Below are 13,167 nucleotides of genomic sequence, written 5' to 3'. Positions count from 1 at the left end.
AGGGGCGGGGAAGACACAGAGGGGCAGGAAAGGGCCGGGAAAAGTATGGGGGGGGGCGGGGAAGACACAGAGGGGCGGGAAAGTTATGGGGGGGCGGGGAAGACACAGAGGGGCAGGAAAGGGCCGGGAAAGGTACGGGGGGAGGGATACAGAGGGGGGAGGAACGGGGGGGGAATACAGATGGGGGACAGCCCGGGAGCCATCAGGTGTCTGGCTGAAGCAGCCTTCCCCCCCCCCCGGTCCCTGGGGAGTGTGCGTAGCTGCCCCCCCGGGGGCGCACAGAGAGCGCTGCCCCGAGAGCAGGGCCGGGGGGAGAGGCAGGGACCCCGGCCGCCTCCCCTCTGCTTTTGCTGCACTCTCATTGTCATTCCGCTCTTGCCTCTTGATGTCACCCTCCTCCCTTCCCCCGCGCAGCCGGGGGCGGGGGGCTGGGGGAGGGGCGCGGGGGGGCTGGGGGAGGACCTTCCAGAGCAGGGCCCTCAGCGCACCAGCCCCGGATGCATGACTTCATTCTTCCGCCTGGGTTTCCTTTATGATGTAGGGCTGCCCCAGCCCCTGTGCACAGACACCTCGGCAGGCTGCAGCGCTCCGCACTCCCTCGCCAGCCCGCTCGCCCGCCCGCCCGGCTCCTTCCCCCGGCACCGCCGCTGGATCGCGCTCTCCGGCCGCCCCGCAGGACCCGAGAGCTGCCAGTATGTCCGAGATCCTCCCCTACAGCGAGGAGAAGGTGGCCCACTTCGGCACCGACTCCGAAGTCAGCGAGATCTCCTTCAGCTGCCGGCTCCAGGACACCAACTCCTTCTTCGGGGGCAACCAGGCCAAGCGGCCCCCCAAGCTGGGGCAGATCGGCAGGGCCAAGAGAGGTAAGCGCCCCCTGCCTTCCCCGCTGGCAAGAGTGGCTCTGGGACCCCCCTCCATCCGGATCCGCAGTGGGGAAGGGTCGCCCCAGGCTCGGGGAAGGGGAACGGAGCCGCCCCCCCCCCCCCCCCCGTGGCAAGCCCGGAGGTTCAGCTGCCGCCTGCCCCACCCCGACTCAGAGGGACCTTGCCCCAGTGCCCCCACTCCCTAGTCGCCGGGCTGGCTCGCTGCGCTCCTCCCCTCCCCAGACAGGGCTCCCCGTTGTCCGCGCCACCCTCCCAGTGTCCCTGCTGGGGCTCCCCCCCCCCCAGCCGCATTCTGTGCCCGCGTCTCCCGCTCCATTTTCCTGGGGCGGATTTCATCAACAGATGTTGGCTTGTGGGTGGATGGGGGCATGGGGGAGGCAAATACTGCGAGTCCAAGCCCCAGCCAAGCCCCACGGGAGGCCATGTCTGCCAGCCCTGCCTTGCTCAGGGGCTCTGCTCCAGTGTCCTGACTGTGTGCTTGTCCCCCCCCCCTGCAGTGGTGATCGAAGATGATAGAATAGACGAGGTGCTGAAGGGGATGACAGACAAGTCGCCTTCTGGGGTATAAGCTGGCAGAGGAGGCGCCTGCACTGAGCTGCAGACTCTGATCACTGATTTTAAGCACTTTTGGCCGTGCATGTTTGTTGGACTGTGGTCAACGAGGAAAGCAAAGGAAGGAGATGAGGCTGCTGGCGACACCTTCCACCCCCAACCCAGACCCCAGCCCGAGGCGGTAACGGATGGGGCCATCTCACCCTCCTCAGCATCCAACCGAGAGCAATGGGACAAAGGGATTTGGCCATCCATCCCTGTCCAGATTTCCAGGGCGCCATGCCCACCCCGGAGATGTCCATGTTTGTCAGCACCACCTCCTGCCCTCACAACCCCCCTCCCTGCAGAATGGGGGAGCCGGCTGCTGAGGCGCTATCCAGGGCCAGCGCCACTTCCAGCGCGCTCCCGGGGAGCTGTCCATTCCAGCGCCACTTCCAGCGCGCTCCCGGGGAGCTGTCCATTCCAGCGCCACTTCCAGCGCGCTCCCGGGGAGCTGTCCATTCCAGCGCCACTTCCAGCGCGCTCCCGGGGAGCTGTCCATTCCAGCGCCACTTCCAGCGCGCTCCCGGGGAGCTGTCCATTCCAGCGCGCTCCCGGGGAGCTGTCCATTCCAGCGCCACTTCCAGCGCGCTCCCGGGGAACTGTCCATTCCAGCGCCACTTCCAGCGCCCTCCCGGGGAGCTGTCCATTCCAGCGCCACTTCCAGCGCGCTCCCGGGGAACTGTCCATTCCAGCGCCTCTTCCAGCGCCCTCCCGGGGAACTGTCCATTCCAGCGCCACTTCCAGTGTCTTCCCGGGGAGCTGTCCACTCCAGCACCCACCCTGGGAGCTGTTCATTCCAGCGCCACTTCCAGGGAGCTGTCCACTCCAGCACCCTCTCCTCTCCCATTCCTCTCTCCCCAGCCCCACTGAGCTCCCCCTTTCGCCATGCCACGTTGCCGAGGTGCTGTTCCCCTGAGAGCGCGGAGCCCTTGGGATCGCCTAGCGTTCTCATCTCGAAGAGGGCTCCTGTAGCGATGCACTTTACCCCTTTCTCTGTCTCTCTCCGAGTGGCTGTGTATCTAACCCCTGCATAGACACACACCTCTCCAGCTGTAGCAAGCTCATTGTGTGTGCAATCACCCCCCTTCTGTATTTCAGACCCACACCCATTCTCTAACGCATCCATCCATCCCCACTCCTCATCCCTATCCAGTTTGCAAAATACCAGCAGATCGGAAGCAAATCAAAAGCCAGCAGTGCTGAATGGAAGGCAGAGGTTCCGACTCGGATGGACTATAATATAAAAGACAGTGATCATTTTGCTGTCGAGAGACATTTTTGCTCCATCTTTTTTGCATGAGCTTCCTGGTCCTGGTGCCACATCTTGGTGCCACTGGTCATCCCACTATGGCACGCTTCTTTTTAACAGAACTCCTCATATTTGTATTTTTATATCCGAATCTTTGTTAAAAATGATCTGCTAATGTCTAATGTTGAAATATTGCATCAAAGATTGTTCATATTTTTTCCATACGAAAGAAAAAAAAGTGTATAGAATGGAATTTAAATGGTTGGTTCTCTTAATTCTATATATCAGTATTGGACAGGACTTCTTGAATGTGGTTAGGGTTTTGCACACCTCAAAACATCAGTAAACAAAACAAATGTATCTAAGAATCTTATACTGTGATTAATGGCTTTATTGACGGACCATGCAGAAACATAATGACTTTAGAAGATCTTATTGCACTGGTTACGAATGTGCTTGGATAACTCGCTGGTTATTTGACGCCTCTTTCTTGGGGGATGTTCCGAGTTGGTGTTTTTAATTTTGTACTTTAATTTAATTTAATTTTTTAAAAAGCTTATTCTGGTCTGATCTGCATGAGAAACTATCATCTTTTCAATAATATACTATCTCATTTTATGAAGACAACAAAGCAAAAAAAATGTCATGCCATTCTAAGAATGACCCATTGTACATTTTAATGCCATTTTTCACTGTATTGGTGAACAAAACTCAATGAATAAATACATACATGTACCAAATGGAGGCAACCAACCCTGCGTGTCTTCCCTAGCAAGATCTTTGTAATTGGGCTTGTTCCAAATCCCAGTGAAGTGAATGGAAAACCTCCCAGTACAGTCAATGGGATTTGGATCTGGACTGTTGAGGGAATAGTTGAGAGATTATTCAAGGGCTTCGACCATGTTCTCCAGGAAATCACAGCCCCCAGAGAACCGCACTGGGTCACAGGCATTTTTGTTGCAGTTGCCACCTCTCTCTCTGGGTTGACTCTCTGCATTGCTTAGGGTTCAGGAGATAGGGTGTAGAAGTCCCTGCAGGTTCGCTGGGAGGGAGGGAGGGCAGGCATCAGGTGACCTAGTTTTTGCTTAAGACAGAAATAGAATTCAGGCTGTTGAGATGCTTGTGGCTGTTAAATATTTTACTGGGGCCTCTCAGAGGAGCTGCCCTTATCCTGGGGTGGGTGGGTGGAAGGAACTCTGCAGCAGGGAGCTGGAGGAGGAGGAGGTTGGTCCCAGAGGCACCCGGACCAAAGTGGAGCCAGCGTTGCTTCCCATCTCAATGCGACAGTCAGGCAAGCACATCACAAGGGCCATCACAAGTACTTATTGGCCATAGCATCCATCAGGGCTGAGGGGAAGGGGTGCCCCAAGGCAGCAAGGGGTCAATGGCCAGGCCATCAGGTGCTCGCTCTATTGCTGCCTTAGGCACAGGCCGATAAGAACCCCCAGATAGACTCATAGACTTTAAGGCCAGAAGGGCCCATCATGATCATCTAGTCTGACCTCCTGCACATTGCAGCCCACAGAACCCCGTCCTCCAAGCCTGGAATAGCCCCATAACCTCTGGCTCAGTTACTGACATCCACAAATCTTGATTGAAAGACTTCAAGTTACAGAGAATCCACCATTGACTCTAGTTCAGACCTGCAAGTGACCCATGCCCCACGCTGTAGCGGAAGGCGACAACCCCCCAGGGTGTCTGCCAAGCTGACCTGGGGAATACAGAAGGGGCAAAGCTCTGCACCCTTTCCTGAGCCCTGCAGACTGGTGAAAGCCCCTTGAGAGGGGAGGCTGGAACCTCCCACAGGCCTTGGGAATTTCCTTTAAGCCACTGGGAAATGCACTTGGCATTCAAGGGCTATTTGGGAGGAGGAAGGGGTGCTTATTTACCTTTCTGGGCCACCCTAAAACACTTACACATTGGGGCCAATCCTTCCTTCTCTAGTCTTTTACATTTATTAAACTAGCTTTTGCATTGGTTGCTTTTTAAAGCAACCTTGTTTTTTCTGAGTAAGGGAAGGATGAAGACTAGGTCCATCAGTGGCTATTAGCCAGGACGGGCAGGGATGGTGTCCCTAGCCTCTGTTTGCCAGGAGTTGAGAATGGGCAATGGGGGATGGATCACTTGATGATTACCTGTTCTGGTCATTCCTTCTGAAGCACCTGGCATTGGCCACTGTCAGAAGACAGGCTACTGGGCTAGATGGACCTTTGGCCTGACCCAGTATGGCCGTTCTTATGTAAAGAGTCAAATTCCACACCACAACTATAGGCAATGAGCCACCTTACAAACACACTGAACCACAGACACATCCATATACACTCAACCCACACACAGAGAACCACATATGCACAGCCATTCACATAGGCCGGCCGACAGACTCATAGACACACATGCAAAGTGCACATGCTCCCAGATGCATGCATACACGCTCAACACACAGAGACACATAGGTATTCAGAGACCCACATTCAAAGCCAAACACACGGATTCCCATTCCGAGCCACATGCACACAGCACTCAACAAACACCATCAGTGCACCCACACCAAGAGACACACACATACACACCCATGTCTGCCCAAGCTGTATTTACATGGCTTAACACTGACATGAATAAACACCCATTCCCAAAATGCTCAGGATCTGGGGAAGGGGGGTACCTGGGGGTCTGAGCCCCCTGCAGTTAAGTGTCTCTACAGCTGTGCCAGCTGCTATCTCCCTGTGCTGGAAAGCGAAGCCTGTGGGTACGGGGCCAATGGTGAAACACGGCTGCCTACCGATCTCGCCCTTCTGATCCATGTCCCCAGCTCTCTGAATGCTCCAGTCTGTGCCCCCTGAGGAATCTGCCCCCAAAGCCTCTGGATTCTCTCTTGTGGAGAGTTGGAGTCTCTCAGGTGCACATTTTACATTCATACCTTTTAACAGCCTGATCCCCTTCTAGATCTCACTATTGAATCAGATTGGCAGATGCCCGCCTCTCCTTGGGACTCCAGCTGGCACCTGCCTTCAGGGGGTCACAGTAGCACAGAGCAGGGGGCACCAAGACAGGCCTTCCCCGCCATCACTGCTACTGAAGTATTCACACCATCAGCGGAAAGCAGACACAGCCCCTGCCCCAAGGAGCCCATGTAAGGCCCCAGTTGTGAAGTTGGAGCCGCATGTTTGGGCAGGGGTCCCATTCGATTGCATCCCCCCAAACTAATGGGCTGTTTCCACAAGGAGCATTCTAGTGGAGACCACAGCCCATGGCAAAGTCCCTGCCTGTACCAGGGGGCTGACCCTGTGTGTGTGGGGGGAAAGACCCTTCAATTCCCCATGTGGAGCCCAGGATCGGAGCTGGTGTCCTTCATCCAGAGACAGGCTTGTGAGGTTCCTAGAGGGGAGAGGCCTCCCCAGGCTGGAAGCTGCAGGTTGAGTGACCAGCACTAATGGGCTATTGTGAGTTATACTCTGGTAGCAGCCAGAGAGAGCATTTCTCCTCGCACTGACACGGGTGTAGATCTGAAGTAACTCCACTGCCGTCCTTAGAATTACCCGGGTGTAAACTCTTCAGGCCCACAATGTGTTGGGTCCTGTCCAGCCAGACAGGGAGACAGCCCCTCCCCCACAGGGCCCGCAGCCCAACCGAATGAAGGCTTATTATGCAAACTACAGTGAGGAGGGGTGGAAGGAGCCATCCCCCAGCAGTGGGAGTATGGGAAGGTTGGAACCAGGAAGCAGATGGTTCAAACACACACACCCCCAATGTAATCATAAAGAGTTGCTGCTGCTTCTCATAGCCCTGGGGTGTGGCTGTTTCCAAATCCGAACCTGTGGGACAAGGGAACAGGCCTGCCCCTGCCACCCAGGGTCAGGCCAGAAGGTTCCTTAACTAATACAGCCGCAAGGCATTTCTGATTCAGCCCAGCTGGTCCGGCACCGCAGCAAAGCCCAGCCACAAGGGGGTAAAAGGGAGGGAGGAAAGCAGCTCCCCTCTGCTTGAGTGCCCGGCTTCGCTCTCTCTGGTAGAGGTCACCCAACATACACCAGTGTAAACGAAGCCCAGCCCAGGGCTAGCCTCACAGAGCAGCACCCGTGAGCAAGGGCGAGAGCCTCACTCTGCAGCCCCGAGAGCTGCTGAGGTTGATCGGTCAGGGGCTGCCACACCACAGAGGGGTGTTGATTAATGCGATTGACTTGGCGCAGACCTCCGGCAGTTTCCATGGACTATCCTGCCAGGGTTTCCCACAGAGCTGACTGGGGGAGGCTTGGGTCAGCTCAAACGCTGGGCTAGCAGGATGAAGAGATTCCCCTCCAGGGGCTGGACAGCACTGTGAGATGGGAGCTGACTGCAAAAAAGGGGACGCTTACCTGCCTTCCTGAGAGCAGGCTCCCCCTGCCCAACCTCCCCCCACCCCTCACAAGGGCAAGGGGAGGAAGCCAACTCCCCCAGCCTCTTCCAAAGCCCATCCTGCCCCAGCCTTCAGCTGGTCGAGCACAGGGTTAATTTACTGTGGGAATGGGTATGTCTTTGATCAGGCCACCTGTAAACCCAGTCCTCCCCTGTAACTCTGTGCACTAAAGCGTTCCCCAGTGCACTTTCCCAGATCCCGTGGGTCCCGCTCTGCACACAAGACTCTCTCCCCCAGGAGTAAGGGGTCTGGAGAAACCTGCCTTCTCCTCAGCATTAAGAAGGGGGAAACAACAGGGCTCACCTCCCAGAGAGGCTGCCAGCAGCTGCCAGGTGCAAGATGGCTACCTTAGGGCTGCAGTTGCACATTGCTGCTAAATTTAAAGGGCCAGCCCCCAAAAGGCACACTGGGAACAAAGTTCCTATAACATGGCAACTGTGCCTGGAGATTTAATAGGACAAGAAGATGCTGGCACTGTGCAGATCCCTGTTTTACTGCATCACAGGGCTGCTTATCCGGCTAGACCCGTCCCTATGCAGAGCATATCCTGGCAAGAACCAAGTATGTCCCCCTGTGAGCCAGAAACTGTCTCCCCTTTACTTCCAGCCCAGAGTGACATTTAAATGCCATTACCTGCCCTGGGTAGTATTGTTCAACGGCCAGTTAGTGGTGCTGGTACCGCACCCCCCAAATCTCCCACCCCAAGGCTTGCTGAGCTACCGAAAGGCAATGGTGAGCAGTCACCTCCCCTCACATGCAGGATGCTGGGGCCAGCATCACGTCAAGGCATTTGCCACTGCGAGGTGCCGGGCCATACCTCCCACCAGCGGGCTCCAGACACAGAACATTCACAATAGGCCAGGGACACCGTCAGTTCACGCGTTTATTTGCATAGGGCCTGCTCTGAGGCTGGGCTTTGCCAAACGTTCTCTTTCTAATGGCTTCAGAGATGGACGGGCTTGGAACCAAGCGGTGCTGGGTACCCCCTGTGCTAGTGGGGAGGGCCTCACGGGCTCAGGGTGCCAGCGTTGCAGCCAGTTGCCGCTGGAGAACCCTTCCCTTTGCTTCTGGATATTCGAGGTGACACAGGAATCTAGCCCCAGCCGACCCCAATTCTTGCTAACACACCAGGGTTTTGAGCAGTTCGCTTTTCCCCTTGAATCCACCACACGCTACCCAACCTGTTCACTCGCATCGGCGCTTATCCATTTTCGTACCTCAGGCCAGCCCCCTAGCAAAGGGGGCCAGTTTCCCAGCAGGCTGGCGACAGATCAGCTCATGGGCCACCAGAGGAATGGAATTTGATGGAGTCACACTGGGTAACTTGCAGGCCTCTGCACTGTGACCCTGTCAACAAGGAGAGTCCAGCCCAGCCCAACCTGTGCTACTGAATTCTGTGGGTCAGGGCCTCAGCTACTGTATATCAGCACTGGGCCACTGGCCTCAATGGAGTAACACTGATTTACACCTGCCAAGGAGTTGGCCCTCTGGGGCTTGTCGCTTATGAGATGCCAAATAATTATTAAAAAAATATCAAGTCCATTGGCAGAAAGCCTGGCTTAATCTCAGGGAAGCTGGTGAGCTTTCGGCCCTCTTCGGTCACTCGCAGGCAGGGAGATGGAAGCATTAGGACAGCCGACTTGAAGTGTTGTGTCTCTCGAGATGCTGAAGTTGCGATTCTGGCCAGGGATACCACGACCCACAGGGAAGGACTGTCTCACAGGTGGCATAAGCCAGAGGAAGCCGCAAGCGACAGACCCAGGAAGGGCTCGGTGATCTCAAATGGCTACTGTAGCCCCAGACAGAGGGGTTACGGGTTTTGCGTAAGGAATCCCATCGTCCTAGGTGGCAAGGGGAGGGGCTCCAGAACAAACCTCCCCCTTCTTTTTGGAGCAGGCGGCTGTTTCTGGGGTCCCGCGGGCTAGCTGCTCACAGCATCCTCGGAGAGCACAGCGAGGCATGCTGGCTGCGGCTGTGGATACCCGGCTGGGATGGCATCAAGGCTTTGCTTGGGCTCAAACTGACGTGTGCAATTTGTAATCAGTTAACCCCTGACTGTGCCCGTCCTTGGTTCCTGCCATAGTGGCCATGGCCTGGCCTTCAAGAGTCTCCCGCCCGGCAGCTGGCCCATCACGCCCCCCCATCACCACAGCCAAGGCCCAGCTCTCCGCGGCCTCACCCCTCACAAGGCTTTCTGTGCCCCAGGGCAGTGAGCGAGACAATGGGTCTGACTCACTGTAAGTTTGCCTCCTCTTGGGGCTATCCGCCTCTGGGGACACAGGCGGCAGCGCTGGCAGCTGCCAAGGAGCAAAGCCGTCCCTGGGCCCTGCCCAGGCCTGAAGGAAGCAGCCAGAACACGCTTCTGCACTTGCACAGCCAGGCCCCACAGCTCCGCTGCTGCCGGCTCCCGTCACGTTCCGAGTTGCAGGCGTTCTCTAGCAGACCGGCGAGCTGGAGAGAGCCAGGCGCCCCAGCCAGCAGGAGTCTCCGCTTTGGGGGGACCAGGGGCCATTTGCGATTTCACACGTGCCGTTATTCTGGCGTGCTCTCTGCAGGCGATGCTCTCGACACCTTCGGTCTGACTCTGGTTCCTTCCCACCCACAGATCCCTCCCCAAGAGCCAGAGCACAAATCAGAGGCAGCCAAACCAGACAGCGGGAGGCCCAGGTGGTGGCAGGAACAGGGATGTTTGAGCCCAAAGAGGTGTAGTGCCAACTCCTCCTCTTCCTGCTTTCGCCTTCGTTCCCCTGGGAATGTAAACAGGGACCCATTCTGTCCAATCAGTTAAAGCCTCTTGAATTGCTTTGTTGAATGCTCTTTTTGCTTTTTAAATGCACTTTGTGCTGGGACATAGTCCCACTTTGATCACCTTAGACACGCTCTGGATTTGCCCACACAATAGCTCCTTGGGGCAGGGACCCTCGTCATGATGTACATACAGCACCAAGCACAAAGGGACCCCGAGCCCTGATCATGGCCCACAGATGCGACCAAAATACAAACAACAACAGAGGCCGCATCAGTGCAAATTTATCCCAATTGCCTCGTTACTGTGCTTGGACCTGGAGCTCCCAGGGCTAGAGGAGAGTTGGCTCTACAGGGCTCAGAGAGTCTAAGGCTGGAAGGGTCCAGTAAATTAATCTAGTCTGACCTTCTGCACAACACAGGCCAGATAATGTCAGCGTTACCCCTGTAGCCATAAACGGTTGCACCTCACATAAGGCACAAACCCATCACCCTGAGATTACCCACTCTTCTGAATGAGCTACCCAGACTCATTGAGCCCTGGGGTTTGCCAACGATCCCACCGATGACGCTGTGATTTAGACTCACGGAGTCTTTGATGGAGACAGCTCTTCACTTGGAACTGCACTGAGATCCCCAAATCGCCCCGGTAAACTTTGGAGAGCGAATCGGTGAACTTCAGGAAAAAACGTTCCCCCAACCGCCCCTGGCTTTCACGGGGACCCCGCCCATTCCATATGGATTCTACACAAGCCTTGCAGACCACCTGGGAAAGAACCAACCCAATTAACTTCAACTGCTCCCAAAGTGGCAGCTGAAAAGTGAAGTGCATTTTCCACCCGTTCTATCCACACAGATAAATCTAGGTCAGGAGCAACATTAAAGATTTCATGCACACAAATTTTATGCAGAGCTAATATAAACACTGGGAAACATAATAGTTTTTCTCAGACACGTGTGGGCGGAGAGGCACTCGTAGCCAATCCGGTGCCGCGGCTCCGACTCAGCGGCTGCAGCATCTCCGAGGAGCTGAAAAGGTGTGTGCGCACGAGGGAGCCAGCCAGATGACTAACAAGGAGAGTGCTGACATTTACAAGCTCCCACATACATGTGGCAAGTGAGTCTGCTTCACAGATACAGCCCAAAGGCAGCGGGACTCATCAGTAGGCCCCTGACAGCTGAGGGAGAGCAACACAAGGGTGAAGAAAGCCAACTCCACAGCAGGATAGGGTGGCATGAGGGCTCACTGGGGAGAACCTGGAACTGAGCAAAGGCGGGGGTCAGATCCACTTTAACCTCAGGGTGTTGTTTGTGGGAGGGTTCCCATCAGTGCAGAAGGGGCTGATGCACTCCAGGACTGAACTACTCTGGAAACCGGAATGGCTGCATGTGCCACACAATGACACTGAATGCTAGTCTATGGGTGAAGGGACAATGTGGAGGCCAGGGCATACGCACAGGAGGATGGGGGTGGTTCTTAGCCTTGCCTACCCAGCCATGCTTGGGATGCTGTAGCGTGCAGGAGCGCCGCCAGCTTTTTTGGCGCCCTAGGCGGCGGAAGGTCCCGCCCCCAAAATGGCGCCCCCGACAGAGGTGGCGGAAGGTCCCGCCCCCGAAATACCGACGATGACCGGGGCGGCTGCTGCTCCACAAATGTTAGCGCCCTAGGCAACCACCTAGGTCGCCTAATGGGTTGCGCCGGCCCTGGTAGTGTGGGTGGTGCAGGCCCCAGCAGGGGAGTCCTACTGTAAACCCCGGAGGTTTTTACCACCATGTCACCGCGACCTGCTCAGACTCCTGCAGCCCCAGGGCACGCTAGGAGCCGCACCTGTGCTACTGCAGCAGTGGGAAAGCACCACACCGGCCTCAGGGCAGAGGCAGCCTTGGGAAGCCAGCAATTGACATGGTGGAAGTGGAATCTTCTTCCCAACCCAGGAGACAAGGCCCAGGCTGACCGGATAAGGAGGGTGCCGTGGAGCAAGCAGTTATGCCAGGGAAAGGGGTGGGTTCCCTACGCTGGGGCACAGGGCCGAAGCCCAGAACTGAAGCAACACAGGGCAGAATTCACCCCTCCCCCAAAAGACGCAGCCAGTTGGACCAAGCAACTATGAGTCCTGAATCCCAGGGCCTGAGCCCCTGGTGACTTCAGTGCCCGCCGGCTTCACTCCAGCGACCAGCGCGTGACACTGAGGCAGTAGGTTGTCATGTCCCATCTGTCCCTGGCTGTGCATGGTAGAACCAGCCTCTCCCCCCTCCCCCGCTATTCCTGGCCACATGCCTAGGAAAACAACACGGCAAACATTTGCATCCAACAATTCAAGGGCTAACCCCTCCCCCAACCCCAGCAAGGCCACAGGTTTCCTTGCCCGGGGAGCTGCACAAAGAGCCCGTGAGCAGGGGAGAGCCCCCCAGGGAGCTGGGAACCCTGCCCCTTTCTCGCTGGCATAATGCTTCCTAATCATGCAAGGACAGAAGCTGGATTAGAGCGATTTGCTTGTGGCGGATGCTAAAATCCCTCCCTTTGCCTCTGCACTGCTGCGAAATCTACATGGGAGCGCGCGAGGCCGGCGCCTCCCCCCCCCCCTCCAAGATGGATGGAGGGAATTAATATGATTCAGGGATTCTCTGGCAGCTTCATTACCAGCCACAAAGACCAGCGACCTGGGGAGGGAGAGCGCCAAGGCGCCGCACTCTTCCGGGAGCTGAGTCAACCTGAGCCTCCCCCCCACAAGTGCCCATTGCCAGCTCTTCCCCGGTTCCGCCTGGCCTGCCCCTGGCTCCCTGCAGAACTGCAGCAGGTTTCGGGTGTTGCTCACGTCCAGCCCCATGGAGCGTGCACACCGCAATGGGCTGGCGGGGCTGCGGCAAGCCTTCCCAACCCCCACGCCACCCCTCTCCCACTGGGCTCTGCAGCCAGACGTGAGGCGCTCCCTGTGACACCCCCATGGCTGGGGCTGGAGGAACAGGCTGCAGCCACCCTGCTACGGAGGGGCAGGGGGGAGCAGAGCTGTACACACAACAGCCCCCCAAAGCAGCCTGACCCCCGTGGCTGCTTGGAACTGTAGTCTAATATGGAGAGAGACCTATCTCATAGAGCTGGAAGGGACCTTGAAAGGTCATCTAGTCCAGTCCCCTGCCTTCACAGCAGGACCAAGTACCCTCCCTGAGGGATTTTGTTGTTGTTATTGCCCCAGATCCCTAAATGGCCCCCTCAAGGATTGAACTCACAACCCTGGGTTTAGTAGGCCAATGCTCAAACCACTGAGCTATCTCTCCCCCGCACAGACCAGACCTTCATTTTG

At 56.6% G+C, this 13,167-nt stretch overlaps 1 protein-coding gene across 1 annotated transcript; it reads left to right on the top strand.

Moving 5' to 3' along the window:
- Positions 1–472: 472 nt before the first annotated feature.
- Positions 473–3,467, top strand: CAMK2N2 (calcium/calmodulin dependent protein kinase II inhibitor 2). Its single transcript, XM_005284014.5, has 2 exons — positions 473–863; positions 1,382–3,467. Exons 1-2 carry the CDS (start codon positions 695–697, stop codon positions 1,450–1,452), a joined length of 240 nt encoding a protein of 79 aa, XP_005284071.1. The 5' UTR covers positions 473–694; the 3' UTR covers positions 1,453–3,467.
- Positions 3,468–13,167: the final 9,700 nt, after the last annotated feature.

Source organism: Chrysemys picta, chromosome 9 (genome assembly GCF_011386835.1).
Source record: "Chrysemys picta bellii isolate R12L10 chromosome 9, ASM1138683v2, whole genome shotgun sequence".
In the NCBI taxonomy this organism is placed as follows: domain Eukaryota; kingdom Metazoa; phylum Chordata; order Testudines; family Emydidae; genus Chrysemys; species Chrysemys picta.
Note: the sequence above shows the minus strand (reverse complement) of the source record. Positions and strands in the feature narration are given on the sequence as shown.

Bases quoted from the DNA above. Each gene is read 5' to 3' on its own strand.
- CAMK2N2 (XM_005284014.5), top strand. From the start codon at position 695: ATGTCCGAGATCCTCCCCTACAGCGAGGAGAAGGTGGCCCACTTCGGC. The intron at 864-1,381 runs GTAAGCGCCCCC...CCCCCCCTGCAG, and splicing joins GATCGGCAGGGCCAAGAGAG to TGGTGATCGAAGATGATAGA.